Source organism: Misgurnus anguillicaudatus, chromosome 18, assembly GCF_027580225.2.
Source record: "Misgurnus anguillicaudatus chromosome 18, ASM2758022v2, whole genome shotgun sequence".
NCBI classification, from domain to species: domain Eukaryota; kingdom Metazoa; phylum Chordata; class Actinopteri; order Cypriniformes; family Cobitidae; genus Misgurnus; species Misgurnus anguillicaudatus.
The window spans coordinates 4,507,686-4,529,510 of NC_073354.2; the positions used below are offsets into that span (position 1 = coordinate 4,507,686).

At 38.3% G+C, this 21,825-nt stretch overlaps 1 protein-coding gene across 2 annotated transcripts in view; it reads left to right on the forward strand.

Annotated features, from left to right (window-relative positions):
* ezrb (ezrin b) overlaps window positions 1-21,825 on the forward strand; it is a 37,456-nt gene that overhangs the window by 13,304 nt on the left and 2,327 nt on the right. For both annotated transcript variants that reach the window (XM_073855634.1, XM_073855633.1), the window contains 9 exons: window positions 4,267-4,362; window positions 6,683-6,957; window positions 7,603-7,686; window positions 9,577-9,723; window positions 13,629-13,725; window positions 16,763-16,926; window positions 18,906-19,036; window positions 20,028-20,188; window positions 20,271-20,363. In XM_073855634.1, the coding sequence (XP_073711735.1) occupies window positions 4,267-4,362; window positions 6,683-6,957; window positions 7,603-7,686; window positions 9,577-9,723; window positions 13,629-13,725; window positions 16,763-16,926; window positions 18,906-19,036; window positions 20,028-20,188; window positions 20,271-20,363 (1,248 nt within the window). The remainder of the gene's footprint in view (window positions 1-4,266; window positions 4,363-6,682; window positions 6,958-7,602; window positions 7,687-9,576; window positions 9,724-13,628; window positions 13,726-16,762; window positions 16,927-18,905; window positions 19,037-20,027; window positions 20,189-20,270; window positions 20,364-21,825) is intronic.

Sequence of the window (21,825 nt, forward strand, 5' to 3'; positions counted from 1 at the left end):
CCTCTTTTTCTTCTTCTTCTTTGATTCATTCAGAATGCATTACCAACATAAAAACTGTGGTTCAAATGCCAGAAACCCCCGTTAAAAGTGTATTTGGACCTGGAAAAGGATTGTGTGAACTTCAAATATAAGGAAATGTATATAGGAAATGTTTAAAAATGTGTCCTATTTTTAGGGCAGTAATCACATGTAAGCAAATTTGTGACATTGACCATTACCATTTGACCATTAATACAAGATAATTTTTATTCATGTTGAGATTACATGGTAAATCATGCTAATGCCATCTTGAATTAATATTTTGTATTTCCAAAAAAAAAAAAATGTTGCATTAAAAATCAGGGTTCCCAGAGGTCCTTGAAATCCTTGAAGGTTTGTGAATCTGGGGGAAAAAATTCAAGGCTCTGGGAAGTTTTTGAAAATATACATACATAGATACAGGTCATTGAAAATGCTTGAATCTTTTTTATGCAAGAAGTTGTCTGAAAAAAAAAATCCATATTATTCCCTGTGTAGTGTATGATAATATCATAAAAATATAGACTTTTTAAGCACACGTGCTAAACTCTTCGCTTTAAAAGATCATATCTTCTGTATGTGAATGTTGATTCATACCAAAATGCTTTTTTGCATAGTTGTGTTTGACACATGAAAACGTCTCGGGTTATGTATGTAACTGTTGTTCCCTGAGAAAGGAACGAGACGCTGCTTCTCCCTTGACATACTCCATGCGTCCCTGTAACGCCGTCTTTGGCAATATTTTAGATAGCGATATACTTCCTGGCTCCCGTGTCACCCTGTCTTTGTCGTTAAGCCTCACCATTGGTTGAATTTGATATACACATTCAGACGCACTTACACTTGGAGGAGTCCCCAAAGTGTCACCGCAGTGACGCAGCGCGAGGGAACTGTAACAATGTATCTTAATAGATAACACAATGTAACCTTGCTCTCACTTGAAATGTGTCCCCACATTTATTCCTTGAATTTGAAGGTATTGGACCTGGAAAGTCCTTGAAAGGTCCTTGAATTTGAAGTTCGCTAAAGTGTGGGAACCCTGAAAAATGTAAAGTGGACTTCTGGAAAAAATAAGATATTTTGATAAATGATAGTAAACACGCCACACAGGTGATTGTGACCATTGACTTCCCATAGTAGGAAAACAAATATTAAGAAAGTATTGTGTTAAATAATGAAGAAGATATTTTGATAAATGATTGTAAGCACACAGTTGATGATACCCATTGAGTTTCATTGTATTTGTTTTTCCTACTATGGAAGTCAACCATCAGCTGTGTGTTTACCATTTATCAAAATATCTTCTTTTGTGTTTATCAGAAAAAAGAAATTCATACAGGTTTATGACAACATGAGGATGACAGAATTTAAATTTTTGGGTGAACAATTCCTCTAAATTAATGTTAACACTTATAGCACTTGATTTTATAAATGTATAAGTAAATGCAAAACCACCTAACATGTCCTTAGATTTAATAAATGCTGTAGAAGTATTGTTATTGATAGTTCATGTTAACCAATGCATTAACTAAATGTTAACAAATAACCTTATTTTAAAGCGTTACCAGTGCTAAAAGAGAAAACTGCTTAATTTGCATCCTCTTCTGATCACTGTGTGACTTTTTTCCTATAGTTAGAAATGCATCATAACCTTTCAGAAAAGTTGACAAATTTGATGAACGTTTTTGATCCACTTAAAATGTTAACTATTGATCCAATTAGGCTTTTAAAGGTCCTTACCATTACACATCAGATGGAAAATGTGATTCTTTAAAGAAGTCACGCCATTTCAGTCATGCAAGACTAAAGTCTTATCTACTTGAATGGGAAAGGACAGATGTCTCTAAAGTCACAATTAAACCATTTTTATGACCAACAATTAAATCTGTCATTAACTCTACCATAACTTTTGTTTCTTGAGCTCAAACTGCACTAAAAAACAACTTTTTTTTTAAGTCACTTCAACCACTGTGCATGCATACAGGTTGGCAAGCAGCTCACACAACTCTGTACAGAGGCCCTTCCCCAAGAATCATCAGTGTTTATCGATTGATGATTGGTTATTTTAACAAAAGGCAGGACTTCCATCGCCAGAACATAGCATTGTGTCTATTGATAGTTATAGCCATAGATATGTATAAAGGCTAGATGTGTTACGGCGGAGTCTCTAACATCATCACCTGGCGGCCATCTTACCACAGGCAGCTCACTCACTCGTATCATTGAGTTTTAATGATGCAGGTTCTTTTAAATGACCATAAAGTGCTTAATTTTCTACCAATTTTCAAACGGTTTGGTTTCTTACAAACGTTATTAACGTGGCTATAATTCTGGATGCTTTAACATGTTTCATGATTTTTTTTTAAGTATGCAGTGTCATGGGTACATCTTCGACGTTTATAACAAACCAAACCTTTGAAAATCGGTAGAAAATTAAGCAAGTTATTGTATCTGCACCATTAAAACTCAATGCTACGAGTGATCGAGCTGCCTGTGGTAAGATGGCCGCCAAATGCGGACGTTCCACTTATTTAACCAGCAGCGCGGGCGAGACATCTAGCCTTTATAAATATCTATGGTAATAGCAGTGCACAGTCGTCTTATATACAATACTGTATCTTTGCTAACGCTTCACACAGTGCAGCTCTTGAGGATCAGAATCAGAGTTTGTAGTGCCTTGGACAGGAAATTGGATTGGGGAATGTCAGGAGTCGGATATGAACTTGCGTCTTCCTCATGAGCACCACAGCTCAACATGTTAGATGTCCATTTCCATTACATTTATTTAGCAGTTACAGGTATGACTGTCCAAACGTGAATATTACAAACAACAAATACTCAGAGAAATGCAGCTTCTCAGGAGAGTAGATTTAACACAACCCAACATTTAACACAATAACAAGCGATATTGTGCAGCACAGAGCCTCGGGGAAACTGTGAACATGCATAATAGATGCTTTGAAACCTAATTTTTTCCCTTCAGGGTCTGTGATGTTCAGCATCACCCCCACCCCAGAAGCTAGTGCGTGCCAAAAATGACCTGTTTTGTAAGAGAGGGAGGTTAAAGTACTTGAACTGCTTGGTCTTCACTAGTTGTTTGTGTTGTTTGGAGGTGGTGCCAGACATCCGGGCTAACTTTTGCCAAGGCCAATTTTGTCCCTGACACTTATAAAATAGCTTGCGGCAGGGGTGTATCAAATACACAGCAAGTGTTTGCAGGTGTCATATAAATTATCTTTCTTTCATCTGTGTGTTATGACTGACATTACAAAAATATAATAACCACAAAAATATCTTTCCTTTCTGTTGCTTGAGTGGTATTCAAGTAAGCACAATGCAAATGTTTCCCACTTAAATGAATTACAAAAAATGCAGAGTGACTAAAGCAATACAGAATAACTTTACTGCATAAGCTATGCTAAATAATTGTGAACAACATTCGGTTGGATAAGAAGCCGAAAACCCTTGTTTAATGTTCTACTAGACCAGTGCTTCTCAAATAGTGGGGCGGGACCCCCAGGGGGGGCTCGAAGCGACACCAGGGGGGGCGCGCGAGACCCCAGGGAAAATACTTTTTCAGGAAGTGATTTTTAAAGACATTACACCCCAATCACGCTGATAAGCCGCTTGTGATTTTTATTATTATTTATTGATTATATTTAATTTAATTTTTCAGTATCAAATGGTCAAAAAATATTATACTTTAAATAAGGATTGATTTTTTTATTTCAGGCAAATTGATGCATTTTAAGTCTTTTCTGTTACAGACTAAAAAGACTAAGACTAATAAAGTTATTCTTTGTTGTAAGTTGATCGATATTTCTTTTTTGTGTTTTCTTTTTGTGTTTTCTCAATGTTAATAAGGATACAATGTTTTGCAGATGTGTAATTTTATAGGAAAATTATACTATTTACAGTCGCGGCGGAGAGTTGGGGGGGGGGGCGCGAAATGTTTACCTCTTCCTAGGGGGGGCGTGACAGAAAATAATTGAGAAGCACTGTACTAGACCAACATGCAATTCATTTTCCATTTCAGGCATTAATCAATTTTGTGACCGCACCCCCCCCCCCCTTTTCCCTCAGGGTCTCCTCTTATAAATGACAAAGTGATGCCCATATAAAACCAGGTCGTGCCGTGATGTTTTTCAAACACCAGACATATAACAGTTGTAAAGCACTCAGCAGCCGTTAAATAATTGATGAATTTGTTTGTTGTTTGCTAAAAGTTGTCATCATTTTTTTTCACAGGTGGTGAAGACTATAGGGTTACGTGAAGTATGGTACTTCGGACTACAGCATATGGACAGCAAAGGCTACTCTACGTGGTTAAAACTGGATAAAAAGGTAGATTACCAATTTTCACTGTTCCCTTAGCAACCCCATAACATGTTGATTTCGCCTAAGGGTGTAAATGTGGTTTAAACATTGGGGGATTGAAGTGTCAACTGTACATACTGTACATCTTCATTATTCATTGTTTAATATTGGGGTGTTGTAATTGCTTGTTTTAAAGGGGGGTAATTATGCCTTGCACTGCCAGGAAAAATTGTCAAAAAATGGTCCCTCACTGTCAATGGGGCACGGTACTCTTTCAAAAAGTACACCTTTGTACCTAAAGAGTTCATTTTAGTACCTCAGAGGTTCACAATCATGGTAGCAAAGACTGCATATTAATATTGCGTACCTAAATGATCCATATAAAGACCTTTTTTAAAGGGTACTGCCCCAGTGACAGCCTTGGGATATTTTTTGACTTGTTTTCTGACTGTGTACCCCTCCACTATATGTCAGAATATATTTTACATTTGACATGTTTTACTTTATTGAAGATTTATACATATTTTCAAACACTTCAGTAACCTTTTGTACCATTACGCAGTCAGTAGGTTAAACGTGCTTGCTTGTTTCTGTCTTCCTCAGGCGCTGATGTAACACATTTGAAATGCACGAGGAATTTATTAGTTCACTTTGTTTTTCTTTACACAAAATGTAATCAGGTTTTTCATTCATAAGGCCTGTTATACAGATACCAGTGCAAACAACTACTTTTAAATTTTCATGCTGATCCGACAGCGTTTCTGTTGTGGAACCAAACTCCAAACTTCCTAAAGCGAGTCGCACACCGGACAAGAAGTGCCCCGTCCGCATCGTGCCGTGTATCTAAAAATCAAACACTTTATTTTTTATGAATGTACAAACACCGGCGGCTGTCTGCTGTGACTTTGGACGCTGCTCAAATCTCTCCCACGCCACTCACGTAGTTTAACGTTAAATAACATCATATTTTTCCCAAATCCCTAACAATTAAAGGCGGAGTCCACGATGTTTGAAAAACGGTTTGGAGAAGGAGACAGGCCGACTACCAAAACACACTTATAGCCAATTAAATCAAATCAAATGCCGGTTTGCGTATGTGTGGGGCGGGTCTATCAACAGAAGGTCCAGATTCTATTGGGGTAGGGGCGTGTTTGTTTAGGTGATTTCAAATATCAACATTGGCTTTCAAACATCATGGACTCCGCCTTTAATATATGCTGCTTACACATATTTTGCGTCTTGAAGTAGACTCTGTCTGACTAAGCTTGTGCTATTTCATGTGCACATTCGTTGAGCAAAACCTGCGAGTTGACGATTTTTATATATACTTCTGCATCGACATCCGCATCGACATGCAATTACACATCCAAACCACAAGTAGGCAGTATCCACGCGTGTATCCCACAGTAGCAGCGCAACAGCCAAATAAGAAGTCATAAATGTCTATGAAGAAATGCGACACAGATTTTTTTTTACTTGACGAAGGGGTTGACCAATCACAGCGCTTGCGGTCCGTGTAAAATGGATGCGTTGTTTAAATTCTGCCGAGGTGCGTGGCAGGCTACCCACGACTATAAATTAGACTTTAGTAATCGAATAGCGCTATTGACACCAGACATTTTATATTGGTGCCTCATCTACTGAATTTACTTAAAGGAACAGTATGTAGGATTATGGCCAAAACTTGGTACTGCAATCACACAACTGATGGCCAATACACAACATGACAACATAAACATCAGTTGAGGGCTGCAACTCTACTTTTTAAATGACATGTCAATGACAACAGTGGTTCGGCCAGGATATTAAGTATTTGTAATGAAAATGATTTCTTAATGTCTAGTGACATATCAGGGCCATTTTATGATTAATTGATATACATTTCTTACATACTGCTCCTTTAAATATAAAATGCTGTCTGTCCGCCTGAAACCCAAGTTGCTAAATTTTCTTGAGAAAACCTGACTGAAAGCCTAGGTTACCTACCAGCAAAAATGTCTCACAAAAGGAATGCACACAAATCCCAGAATATGCCATTTTTCAAACATATACAGGTGATACCTGCGATGTAACCCGTCACGTAAATCAAGAACTGTGAAAGAGATAAAAGGAAATTGTCAGAAGAAGAAACTTGTTTGGCTTCATTCCACTTGTAAACAGCACAGAGCTCAAAATGACGCCTTGAGAAAGCTCTCGTTTAACCCTGACATGCCTGCTTTCAATCAAATGGAAACTGGATACAAAAAATGCACACACATGGATTGTCGCATGACATTGTTTCGCTCTAGTCTAAAAAGTGGAGTAATTTGAATGAATCTCACAATGTTTTTTCTGTATAATTTTACAGGTCTCCTCTCAGGATATAAAGAAAGAGAACCCGCTTCAGTTCAAGTTCCGTGCCAAGTTCTTCCCAGAAGACGTGTCGGATGAATTGATCCAAGATATCACTCAGAAGCTGTTCTTCATGCAGGTGAAAGACGGCATCCTCAGTGACGAGATCTACTGTCCACCAGAGACCGCCGTGCTTCTGGCCTCCTATTCTGTACAGGCCAAATTTGGTGATTTCAGCAAAGAAGTACACCGGCCTGGATACCTGACCTCTGATCGTCTCCTGCCCCAAAGGTGAGAACACTGAGAGAACTTCGACTTGCCTGAGGGTGACGACACCATTGGCTGTGACGTCTTAATGACCTTTAAGGGAAAAGATGCTTTAATGTTGTAACTTGATCGAGCTAAAAGTATAGTTCTGTTTTTACGAATACGTGAGAGTTCGCGTACAGTGTGCGTCATGCTAATTTCATCATCAGAATAGTATGTGCACACTGTACACGCACCGCTAGGTTTTTCTAACGTACATGAGAATGTAGTATGTAGCCCAGGAGATGCATTTTACTTTGTCGCAATGCGCATGCGTCGAACGTGTGTCAAAAAAATGCAGCATGAAGTCAATTCAATGTACTTTTTAAAGTTTTGACCTTTGAATAGTTGACATAACTTATAAAACAAGTTCAAATTGTTTAACTCTATATTTTTATGCTACTTTAACTTAAAATTTATGTTAATTTGACAAAAATGATGAATTTTTTACAGTGTACGAGTCAAATAGACTATGCTTGGGCTGTGAGTTCAAGTCTTCCCAGTACTTTTCGCGATCTGTTTTTCGAATACTACGAATTTGGACATACTACTAGCTTCGCATATTGACTTCCATACTAAAAAGTAGGGTCCTCCTATTGTTGTATTTATACTGTACATGTCGTACTGCAGGGTTCTGGACCAGCACAAGTTGTCACGAGATCAGTGGGAAGAGAGAATCCAGGTTTGGCACGAGGAACACCGTGGAATGCTGAGGTCAGTTGATATCCACTCGATAGATATGAACATGACTTGCGTGTTTGAGGTGTAACACCATCTATTGTGGGATGTTTGAAAAGAACACACAACATTACACGGGGTCCCACACCCGAAGCAATGAATGCTCAAAGTTTACAGTCGACCAAAACAGGCTTGGTTGAATATAATGGGAGCAATTTACGTAGTTTTGATGCATTGTGTGACACTGCTTGTGTCCAGTGTAAACACACTGTAATGTAGTTGTTTGGGGTTGCCTAGAAATCTCATAACACCCTGCATCAATATGCAATTCAATTGACGTGAAGTCGACTATTATACTGACTAACATTCATTATGCAGTAACGTTTTTTTAGTTTCTTAAAGGAATATTCCACTTTCAAGAAAAAAATCCCAATCATTTAATCACCCCTATGTCCTTCAAGATTTTATCTCTTTCATTGTTCAGTCGAGAAGAAATTACAGGATTTTTCTCCATAAAGTGGACTTTAGTGGACTTTAACAGTTCACAGTTTAAATGCAGCCTCAAAGGGCTCTAAACAATCCCAACAGAGACATAAGGGTCCTATGTAGCAAGACCATCTAATTTTTGCCAAAAAAAACATAAAATAAAACATATAACATAATAATAATAATAATAACTTCTCGTCTTGCACTAGCTGTATAACACGCCAGTGTGACCTAAAGTATTAAGTAATCATGTCGAAAGGTCACGCGTTACATATGTAAAATGCACACTTAAACGCTGGAGCGGTAGTTTTGCATACGTCATGCGTGATATTTCAACTTGATTACGTAATACCTAATGCTGTGTTCACAACAGCCACAACAGAGCCGTCAAGCGCGAGTGATTTCAATGTTAAGTCAATGTGAAGACGCGTTGACACGTGTCTGGAGGTCTCACGGCGCGGGGCGGTAGACGCGATTCCACTTCATTCACTCGTCTAGTTTGCGCAAATGGCGTGAATTGAGCATTGCCGCAGGAAACGTGTGAGTTGAAAAATTTGAACTTTGGCAGAAAAACGCGCCACTTTATCCAATCAGGAGCTTGCTCTAGTAGTGACGTGATCACAGGAAGCGAGCGGAGTCACAGAAGCCCCTCCCATGACGCGAATTTTCGCGTGAATGTGTCTGACTAGAATTTCATGCACGCCTTTCACGTGTGAATGAAGCAAGTAAACTCAAAATGTTCAAGCGGCAAACTAGACGCGGTAGACGCGAATTTGTCGCCTCAAATGCGGCTGGTGTAAAACCCACGGTAAGGTTTACGATGACGCATCACATGGCTAGTGCAACATGAGAAGTTATGGTTTAAAATGTACTTTCTTTTTGTTTGCCCAAAAAAAAAAAAACATTTTGCTAGATAAGACCCTTATGCCTTGGTTGGATGACGTTGGGGTGAGTATATTAGCGAGATTTTTTATGCAAAATTGAGTTTTCCTTTAAAAATAATTACATTCACTAAATGTGTGTGTATATATAGATTTATAGATATTTTGTACTTTGATGTACATTTACTGTGATGTACATTTACTGTATGTGTTGGGATTCAAACTCATGGCCCTGACATTACTCCCAGCAAGCAATAGCTGTCATAGTAGTTAGTTTGGCTATGAGTGACCCACTTTTTGCCAAAATAAACTTGAATTTGGTTACATATCATTTTTGCAAAAAATAACTTGATGTATGATATGTAAGCAATGTCAAGAGTGATTACAAGGTGTTTGGTTTCATTCCTTTATTTTTTAATTTATTTCAATGAATAAATTGGAAAATGACACATATCAAAGTAAACCAGACATGCCTTTCCAACTTGCATAGTAAAAAAAGATGATAATGAATAAGGCGAGTGTAATGAAAAACATTTATTGTCTTATTTTGTGTGACCAGAGAGGACGCTATGCTCGAGTATTTGAAAATCGCACAGGATCTGGAAATGTACGGCGTGAACTATTTCGATATCAAGAACAAGAAGGGGACAGACCTTTGGCTGGGTGTGGATGCCTTGGGCCTAAATATCTATGAGAAAGATGACAAGTGAGTTTTTCTCTTTCCCTACAGTCATACTGATGCTTCACATTCACTGCATAGATCTCTTATAAACTTTTACTGTGGTAGTATCGTAGTATGAAATACAGTAATAAAGTGGATAATGTACTGGGGTGCAATAGCATTATCATAATACCACAGTATTGACATGCTACTTAAACAATACTATGATGGTACCAGTTTCTGTTTAAGTAAATCATGGTATTACTATGGTACCACGTCCAAGGAATATTCAACAACTCCTACAATATATGCAATGCAATCCAAGGTAGTGATGTTTATGGGGTTTTTCAATATTTGGTGATGAAGAACGAATTCTGAGAAAGTATTTCCTTTTATATACCATCCATTTTCTCCATTGTTTCCACAAACAGAGAAGTGTGTGTGTATAGTTTAGTGGCAACTAATGGATTTTCCCTACAATGGCCTCCATGTTAACCATAGCAACAGACTGGTTTTTCAAGCCCTGCCGTCCTTATAACATTGGGCAAGAAGTGCGCGTGCGACAACACCGAAAGAAGCCTACACAAGCACACAAACACACGAGAAGATAAGAAACCAGTGTTGATTGACGACTCTCAGAATAGTTGAAATTCATGGGATCTTTTCTCATGTTGTACGTGAAACACGCTGCGTGTTTGCTGAAGTCGAGCACTGTAGATTGTAATGTCCATAATGAACTTATCTTGGGCCTCTTTTCTTGTTGGCATCTGCTGTCCTCAGCTTCTGCTAATCCTCCAGACACACACACATACACACACACATCCAAAAGAAGCTTGCTAATTCCAGCCAACTCAACCTTTAATCTCGCTGAGATGTTAAGTGTGATGCACTTGTGAAGAATAGTCACTACTTGTTTTGTTTACTACTTCACTTAAACTTTTCCTAACACTGGGCTCTATTTGAAAATAAATACAGTACAGAAGCTGTTTTTATTTACTTTCTATCAATATGTCAGGTTTAATGTAAAAATAAGTTTTGTAATGGCTAATTTTATTAATAGGCGGAATTTGGGGGGCCAGGGAGCACTGCCCCCCCAAACCAGAGCCAATTATAATTTTGTCTGGGCTATTAAAGTGGTAGTTTACCCAAAAACGAAAGTTATGTCATAATACACTCTCATACATATACACTCTCGTGTTGTTACAAACCTGTTTAAGTGTATTTGTTCTGATGAACACAAAAAAAGATATTTGGGGAATGTTTGTTCCACATACCAATCAGAAGCCCCATTGATTTTAAAGTCCTTTTTTACTGTAGAAGTCAATGGGGCTTCTGATCAGCCCCCCCCAAACTCCGCCTAATATTAAAGTCAGCCATTACAAACCTTACAAACATTTTCTTTTTGATATCAAGATACTTTGTATTATTTTGAAATGAATAAAGGACAGGAGCTGTTTCTATTTACTTTCTATCAATTTTGCAGGTTAAATGTAAAAATGTAAGGTTTGTAATGGTTGACTTTATTAATAGGTGATCAGAGCCAATTATAATTTTGTCTCTGCTATTAAAGTAATAGTTCATCCAATAACAAAAATTATGTCATTTTAGTTTGAGAGTAAAGAAATGATGATGTCATCATTTATTCACTCTCATGTTGTTATAAACCTGTATAAATGTATTTGTTCTGATGAACACAAAGGAAGATATTTGGGAAATGTTTGTCAATTCTTCAAATTCATCAAACCCCTTTGACTTACATAAAATAATTTTTTCTACTATGGAAATCAATGGTGCTTCTGATCAGCCCCCCCAAACCAGAGCCAATTATAATTTTGTCTAGGTTAAGTGATCGTTCACCCAAAAACAAAAATTATATCAAATGTGTTTGTTCTAATGAACACAAAGAAAGATATTTGGAGAATGTTTGTTTCTCAAACCAATCAGAAGCCCCTTTGACTTCAGTAGAATTCTTTTATCCTACTATGGAAGTCAAAGGGGCTTCTGATCAGCCCCACCCCAAACTTCGCCTATTACACTAAACTTAGCCATTACAAATCTTACAAAACTTTCTTTTTGAGATCCGGTGAAGTATGGGGTGAAATGAGAATTCATATTTTATATGTCTAATATTAATATTTGAATAGGTAGACTGAGTACCTTAAGGCTAAAATTGTTTGAATTAATTTAAACTGTATTAAAAAATAACATGAAGCCAAGCCACACTCTCTCACTAATCTCAAAGTATTGCAGTAACCTTGTTTGCAGGTAGGTGCCCCCCAAGCACAAACGCAAAACTCCACCTATAACTTCAATCCAAACTTTTAAGGACAACAAGCTGTCCATTTGCCACATGATGACACACATAATTCACTCAAAAATGAAAAATAGCTCACTATTTACCTACCCTCTTGTTCTTCTATGCGTTTATGACTTTCTTTCTTTAGCCGAACACAATCTGAGTTATATTAAATAATATCCTTTAATGCAATTAAATAGTGGCAGATTTTCTGAAGCTTGTCTAGCCAAAAAGCGCATCCATCCATCCATCATAAATGTGATCCATACGACTCCTGGGTTTGTAAAATGTCATCTGAGGTGAAATGAAAAGTTTGTGAGAGAAAACTTTGAACGTATTTAGTGTATGTAATGTAAAGTTTGTAAACAAACCATACCAGGCACATAAACAACAGAAAATTGGTTCTTGTGATGGCATGTTGCAGACCAGTCATAAGACACTCAACAACAAATACGATTTTACATTGTTTATGTGCTGCCATATTTGAACGAGTAAATTGTGAGCTAATCAAAATTTTGGCATGAACTCTTAAAGCTGTAGTTGCTGGTGTAGATAAAAAGTGTTTTTTAGACGATGCAACATTTTACATTTTCCATGTTTCCCAGTCTTCAAACTAGAAAATTATTTGAAAGTTTAGAAACTACAATAACTGAACATTACAGTACCAGCAAGGCCAACCTAAATGTTATCAAGGTACATGTCGCACCTCTATTCCATCTAGACTCGGTCACCATGACAACCTCTCACCCATCCTATTCTCTCAAGAGCCAAACAGAGCGAAGCAGAAGACACAACTTCACAGATGTTCATGGCACCAAGTGGACAAACACCAAATACCAAATACTTGAGGATGATGAATATTCTGTATAATAATTTTAATCTGTACATTGGTGTAGTGATAATGCATATGGTTTTGACACACATGGGCTGCTCTAGTGCTACCATTGAATGCGGTTTCCATATTTTTCTCCCCAGACGCTTCATACTTCCATTCTTCAGTTTCTGCATATGACTTAAATAATAAAAAATAGATTATTATGGTATCCTGCATGCATGTTTAGTTCAGATGCTTTCAGAAATGTTGTTGTTTGCATGACATCTTGTACTCCAGTTTCCTCCCATAGGCCAAAAACAAGCAAGTTAGGTGTATTAGAGATGCCAGATATGCTTCGAGTGTGGTTAATGGTGTACATTTTTGTAATGGTGTTTAATAAATGGCAAAAAATACAAAACCTTAAAAACTAAACCGTGTGAAGCCTATCATACTCATTTATTCTCATCATTATTAATGAAGTATTTATGTAATTTCTTATTAGTAAATGTTTGTCATGTGTCATATGAGGCGCCCACAGTAGCTTTACAGTATTTACTCTCATAAGGACAATGTGACGACACTCCCATGAGTCCACAAAGAGAGATCACAGAGTTCTGATGATGTCACAGGCCACGCCCTTTCTTTACATTCAACATTGATTAATCACATGCCTGTGCCACAACATTCTCAATGCTTCATTCGAATTATTCAAACAGAAAACTGCATTTGATTTTGCTTCGAATAGATATTGAATGGGTTTTCCTTATTTATTTATTTTTTGACTGTATGCTTGAAATAAAACAAGTTTTTTTTACACTTTTTTTCTCATTGTGTTTTCAGACTGACTCCGAAAATCGGATTCCCCTGGAGCGAAATAAGAAACATTTCCTTCAACGATAAGAAGTTTGTCATCAAGCCTATTGATAAAAAAGCTCCAGTAAGTGAAACCATTGTTGCAACACAAGCAGCATTCATACCACACAGTCCTACGTAACGCTGAAAAACTGCTTTGACAGGAAAAGAGCTCGTCTTCTGTCCTAACATACAGGGATGATGTGTCTCGCTGCTTGTAGCCAATAAACAGGTTTGCTTTCTGAAACCTGTTCCCACCAAATACTGCACAGTGGCTATGTTTACATGCACAAAATTTTGCCAATCCGACTGAATTTAATCCGATTGCAGGTTACAACAATACAGTTTACATGTAAGGGAACATTTTAATCAGATTGCAATGTTTAAGGTACATGTACATTATATTTAATCAAACGTCTGCAAAAGAACACAGCCAGGGTTTTTTAAAAGTTGCCCAAATCTGAAATCTTGGCCGCACTGCGCACGGCATCTCTCGTCGAGTTCACACTTTGTACATTTATTCAGCGATAAAGTCATAGTTGAGTCATAGAAAATTGTTCTTAAGCCGCTTTCAGATATAGACAATAAAAGCACACTTTTCCAAATGCACAACGGTATTTTATGGCTTTATGTAGTGTTATGAAAGACATGTCAACATGTGACTTCATTACTTAATAACGCGAGAAAATACTACGATTTGCGCATTTACATGCATTCATTTCTTTTGATGATCAGATCACAAATCAGACTACACCACCTCTTTTAAATCGTTCTGAATTTGCTTGCGATCGACCTCATTAATATTAAGGTGTTTACATGGCTCAATCGGATTGAAAAGTCTATCAATACGATTACAAACTGATTATTTGGTTGCATGTAAGAGTAGCTAGTGGGATCCAATAGTCTGAGACCACGTTATGCATCTGGGATGTAAAATATTAAATTAAATGAAAAATAAAGCAGCGTTAAATGCCAAAAGAAATCTCCTTTACTACTGTACTGTATTTCAAAGTCTTTAAACAAATGTAACTAAATTTTTGACATTGTCTGTACCAAACATTGACATGAGATCTGTCCTTCCATTGAAGCACGCAAGATGCTTTGTGAAATTCTTGAATCACTCTGAGATGGATCATAAGATTTGGCCGTGGAGCTCTTTTCGGCTCGGACGCTATAGAAGTAAATGGACATATAGGCCGTTTCTCAATTTAGGTCGCATATGCAGGCTGCATACGTTTTCAAGCCTGGTTTAAGTTAACTGAAGTCTTGGGGATATTACAACTATTTATTTTTCAAAATATTAACAATTAAAAAGTGGACGTACATGGTAAACAACCTAGAAATTCGACATCCGGAGGCTGCAGCCTTCGGAATAAGAAACTGCCATGAAATGCACTTTATTTCCTTTACCCAAATTGCTATTCTGATAATATAATTTGAAATGAAAATGTGTTAATAAATGAACTGAAAAGTTTTTACTAGTGGTCTCAGGAGTTTTGTTCCCACTGTATCGTCTGGATCAGGGGTTCTCAAACTTTTGTGGCCAGGGACCCCTTACAGGGGAGAAACATTTCCAAGGACCCCCTTAAAGTTCCTAAGCATACTCTTACCCTAAAGCATATTTTACATGTTTCATAGTGATAAACACAAATTATCTCCTGAATCATGTTCAACTTGTGTCTTTGTTTTGTTTAGATAACATTTGGACTCAACATTAATACTTTTAAAATGATCTTAAAAGCTTTCATAAAATTGGAAGTAGCAAGATTTACACGGTTCTCAGATGTATATAAATGTCCCCTTTTTAACAATTTATAACAAATTATTTCACGGACCCTCTGGCTAAGCATTGAGGACCACCAGGGTTCCAGGGACCCCACTTTTGGCACCTTTCCATTGCATAGTACCCCACGGGTTGAGTCGGGTCAGCTTACTTTTGGGGCTTTTCCACTTGATACAGTACATAGTAGCCTACCGATACTTTTTTTTAGTACCACCTCATTTGGGGTTCCAAGCAAACTGAGCTGATACTAAAACGTGACGCGAAAACACTGTAGATCTCTGATTGGTCTGAGAGAATCGTCACTCCCAGCATCATTGCTAACGCAAGATTAGCTTTACCTTTATGCTAGCCTCAAGTAAACCTGTTGTCATCTGTGCTTTGCTTTAAGTTCCCAAACTCCCTTTTAGCGATTAAAAACATCCACAGGCTTAGAATTAGGAACACCATAACCATGTTTTCCTTGTAGTTTGTGTTGGCACAAGACGCGCACGTCTGCAAGGCAATTTAGCAACTTAGCAGAACGCGTCGACTGACGCCACGGGTGTTTGCACAGAAACTGTCATGTGATACACAGGTAGTGATAAACGTGATGTGCACACATCTATTTGTAGTGATACATTTTTATTTTGTGGCGGAATGACAAATAAATGAATGTATGGGAAACACTGCATTTCAACGATGCTCGCTCCCACTTTTTGTATGATGTCACAGCAGTAGACAACGCAAATATAACAGCATGCCTATAATCCCTCCCAATCTCTGAAGTGTTACTAAATGCAACAGAAAAAAGATAACCAAGCCAAAGTAAAGTAAGCTGACACAACCTGAGATGTGCGGTACTATGCAATGAAAAAGCGCCATTTGAGGACCCTCCTTCTGGATGACACACCCAAAACATTTGAGGAAATGGCAAGATCGCTCTAGCTCTCTCACCCTCTTTTTTATTCTCTCACACACACAGACACACATACACAATAAATCAGTGTAAAGACTGTAGTTTCACAGTAAACGGTGTGGATTTTATATCCAGGGCTGTTTTAGCTGATAAATGGCATCAGTCTGTTGTCTCTGACAGCCAGACCTTCATATAATGTTATCTGTGAATGGCAGAGACAGTCTGTGTATGAACAGCTGCTTAACGATTGCAAATTTGCAGTCTATTGCGATGCAAATTGTGTGATTATTTTTTTAGATTATTTTTATCCTTGTTATGATGGATGATTAATTCCACCAGATTTTAAAGCATAAATGTCTACTAATTTTTAATCTACAGACCATAATTCTGAAGAATAGTGCAAATAATGAGCCTCCTGCATCTACGCTTGTGTCTCCCCTGCAGGATTTTGTGTTCTACGCACCACGTTTGAGAATAAATAAGCGCATCCTGCAGCTGTGCATGGGGAACCATGAGCTGTACATGCGCCGCAGGAAGCCGGACACCATTGAAGTTCAACAGATGAAAGCTCAGGCACGAGAGGAGAAACAACACAAACAGATGGAGAGGTGAGGCTGAATCGCCATGACGACGTGATGAGTGATGCCGTCTCATCAGCAGATGCTGCAGAAACGGATACAAGCGACCCTTATCTACAGTCTTGTTTTGATTGCGTATATTAAATATAAGATTATAGCTGGATATGAAAAGTTAGTCATAAGGTTACAGTCACAAGGTTTTTTTGGGCCTTATGCTGCATAAACACCAAAAGCAAAGCAATCGCATTCCTCGCTTCAGATTACTTGCGGAATTTAACTTTGTGTCATGCTAAATTTTCCTTTTATGTTGAGTATTTTCAACATTTGAGGCGAATAACGTGTTTTCCGCCCAATCGCGTCACTCCAGGTGTCTATTTGCGTCTTTGCATTGACTTTGTATGTGATCTGCTTGCGCAAATCATTGAATTCGCATTTGGTGTGTACACCCCATAAGAGAGAGGGAGATGGACAGACAGTTGAATTGATAGATAAGTGGTTGCTAAGGCATTTCTGTGGTGTATCTCCAGAGTTTTTATTGGTTTATGGGTAGTTATTAGACATTATTAAATGGGGAGAAGTGGTTACTGGGTCTTTACCAAGGTGTATTGAAAGGTTACTAGGGAGTTAATGTTTTTGGGCACATTTTATGCAATACCTCAAGACTTCTAAATTGTTGCTAGGCAAACAGAAGTATCCAGATAGACGTAAGGTGTGTTCGGCGCCAAAAGAACCAACAAAGTCCCTTTAAGGAAGTCGCGCCACTAGGTGGCCATGTTTGCAACGCCTTCTGGCAGTTATTTTAGTCATACGAAACTAAAGTCCTATCTAATTAAATGAGGAACTTTTGTTTCTTAAGCTTAAATTTGCTCCACAAAAAACATATTTTTCGAGATTACTTCATATACTGCGCATGCGCACATGTTGGCAAGCGCCTCACGTGACTTTGTTCAGAGCCCCTCCCACAAGGAATTACAAATCTTTATCGATTAATGATTGGTTCTTTTATCTGGTAGGTGGGACTTCAGTCACGAGAGTGCCCATATTGAGCATTGCACAGTCCCTTATTTATATTAACAACAGTGCACAGTGCCTCTTGTCATCCACCTGTTGTTTCCAAAGAAATTGGATATAACATCAAGGTACGGCAAAAGGTAATAGAAATCTAACAGCTGTGTATTATTTCTCAAATCCCTTTTACGGTACTTTGATGTCATCCGCCTGCCGTTTTTTGTGGCGCCGCATGAAATTGAACAAATCTGGTGTATCAAGAGGCTGCTAACATGACCTCTAATGGTGCATTCACACCAGCCTCGGTAGAGGCGGCAAAAACGAGCTATTCACGCCTAGTTGGACGCTTGAACATTTGAGTTTACTCAGTTTAATTTGCTTGTGAAAGCCGCGCGTAAAATTCTAGTCATTCGAGACATTCACGCAAAAATTTGCGAGACTCCGCTCGCTTCCTGTAATCACGTCACTACTACAGCAAGGTCCTGATTGGTTAACGCGACACGGAAATCCGTTAAAGTTCAGATTTTTCAACTTGCGGGTTTCCCGTGGCAACGTTAAATTCGTGCAGAACGCGCCATCCGCGCTGCGTCTATCGCGCCGCATGATGCCTAATCGTGTCTTTGCATTGACTTAACATGTAAAAAACTCGCGCTTGCCGCCTCAACCACGTCTGGTGTGAACCCTGCAAAATATCTGCACCCCCATTGGTATGGCAAAGCATTGCATCACTGCCATCATTTCCAAGAGTTTTTTTTGCCACAAATCACTCTGTGTAAATGGCTCTTTAACCATTTTTTTGTCACTGAACCTTTACAACTTTTACAGTATGTGCACAGTAAATGATCTCTGATACTGTTGGTTAACACACTGTTGTTTATCAGGGCTTACGGTATATGACCCGTATAAGAGGTCTTGATAAATGTGATAGACAGATAAAAAAATAAAAGCGCTCTGTCAGTATTGGACTTTAGATCGTCTCTTTGTTTCCGTGTAATGTGCAGAGCTCAGCTAGAGAGCGAGAAGAAGAGACGAGAGGCCATTGAGAGAGAAAAAGAGCAAATGGAGAGAGAGAAACAAGATCTGATGATGAGACTTTACCAGTTTGAGGAGAAGACCAAAAAAGCAGAGAAAGGTAAGATCCACAATGTAGTTTTTGAAATGACTCTAGCTTGAAATGTAAATGTGCAGAATCTTCTTCATGTGTTTAAGTTGCATTTTAAGTCACATAAATGCGTAATTCAAACACTAAGTAATAATTTTGTTTCCTGTATGCTTAAACATGAGAATGAGGCTCTTTTTTATGTTTGGTAATATAAATATATAATGTTATAAATAAAAATACTTCACAGAACCAAACCCTGATAACAAGACATCTTGTGTGATCGGCATTAAGCACATTGACCCTTGGTTGAATTTGGTTTTGATTCTTTTATAAATCAAAGTCTGTGTAAAGTCTGATATTAAAAGTTTTCTGAGTTTGTCACATGATAGAAAAATGTGTCAGCCAAATTTGAGTGTTTAAAAAAAACAAAAAAAATCTAATAAGTTCTTGGAAAAATGGGCAGGATTCTCAGATTCTCAGCTCTTAAACTGGCGGCACTGAAACCACGCCCACTTGCAGCAAAGCTGCCGCGTCTCTTAACTTTTAAATACCACTGCAACCTGAATGCATGCTCGGATTGTGTTAGGGGCGGGGCCATGCACGGTGCCTCCAGTAGGTCATCGAGCCACTGTTTTAGCCCCGCCCAAATAATCCTAAACACAGAAATGTGGAAAACTGTTTAACGGTGTAACTTCACAATTTCGTACTACATAATACACAGTCTTTGTAACTTGTTTCTGCAATATATTTCTAAAATGTATGTGTTTAAAAAACAATTCTCTGAAATGAGTGACACACAAATAAAATGTAAATGTAAAAGTTATTAAGAACATTACTTGTTTAACCAGTGAGACGGCCTGCTACATGAAACCATATAAACACACACCCACAGTGCAGTAGAGCTTAGTCACACTTATCTAACGTGAAACAAGCTAACATCCCACATCTGTAACCATGAGAGCATCCCCCCCGCCCATCAATCTGAGATGTTTGCAAACGTGTGTGTGGTTATTTTTTACAGACCTGCAGGAGCAGATGCAGAGAGCCATACAATTGGAGAATGAGCGGAGACAGGCGGAGGAGGAGGCGATCAGATTGGAGGCGGAGAGGCAGGCCGCCCTGCTCGCCAAAGAACAACTGGCCAGACAAGCCCACGATCAGATGAAGAGTCAGGAACAACTGGTGAGAACCAAACACTGCTCCTCAGAAAAATCACAGTCAATCGACTTTCTCATTGACAGTCAACTTTATTCATGTGTCCCAGGCCGCTGAGCTGGCAGAACACACCGCTCGGATTGCTCTTCTGGAGGAAGCCAAACATCGCAAGGAACAGGAGGCGTTTACATGGCAGCACAGAGTAAGAATATTTATGCCTTTATGATTGTCTAAAGAGATAATGCCATTATAATAGACCAAATTTTACTTAAGCAAAACTGCTTTATATGGTCACAGAAAGAGCACGAATGATGGATCTGCTATTATTGGCTGAGGAAGTGCAGTGGTTACTGGCCAAAAATGCCATTCCATGATGACACATGACTTTTCATTATTAGGAATAGATCCACCTAGATTATTCGTCATTATTCGGTTTGAAGAATATTTTTGAACGATCTAAAGTTTTTTTTAGAGGGATAAGCAGAGTACAAACTTAAAGGTGCAGTGTGTACATTTTAGAATCATCTAGTGTTGAGGTTGCGAATTGCAACAACGGCTTAGTCCACTGCTCACCACTCGCTTTTGAAACACACAGAGAAGCTACAGTAGCCGCCATCGAACAAACATATCGTTGGAGAAAACTTAGTAAAAAAGTTTGTCCATTAAGGGCTTCTGTAGAAACATGACTGCACAAAATGGCGACTTGCATGTAAGGGGACCCTCGGTGTATGTAGATAAAAACGTCTCATTCTAAGGTAATAAAAACATAACGGGTCATTATAAAAGGTCTGTATACACCCCTGATAATATAGTTTTGTATATTATTTTGCATTTCTGTCAAGAGATCCTTCTAAAAATTACACACTGCACCTTTAAGCCAAATATAATTGTAAAATGTTTAGCATAATTAATAATAATGCAATTATTTATTTATTTATTTATTTAGGATGGGACAATATTTGCCGAGATACAACGGTTTGAAAAAATTCTAAATAATTAAGCAAGCGCATGCAAAGATCATAATCCAAATGAAGTCCTCGCAACACATTACAAAGAAAAATCTTTGTTTCAGCTGAAATGACCTTGTGGACTGAATAAGGGAAGTTGTAAGCTTTTACATAAACCAAATGTAAATGGGAAATCCCCAAGGAACGGGTTAGCAAAGCAAAGTTTGTAGGCAAGTTTCCGACCAATTTTGATCGCGATTTTCACATCCACTCACAAAAATAACGTTTGGATATATTTACGGCAGGAAATTTACTAGATATGTTCATGGAACGTGATATATTAATGATTTTTGGCATAAAAGAAAGTTATTTTAACACATGCAATATATTTTTGGCCTTTTCTACAAATATACCCTTGCGACTTATGACTGGTTTTGTGGTTCAGGGTCACATAGTAGTACTCCTACCACAGAAGCTGGCATTGTGTTATGCGCAAACCACATCTCTTGCATAGAAAAAGATGGACGAAGGCCGTTCGCTCTCTTCCATTGGTGAAAAGCGAAGCCTTCAGTGTCCCGATACGGCGCTGACATCTTGGGTCTTGAGTCTGAGCAGTAGCGATTTCGGGACCAGTCCTGCGCAGTAGTGAGCAGGAAATAAAGCCGCGAAAGCAAGGACCCGCCCTCGCTTTCGCAGAATACGATATCACAGCTGTCA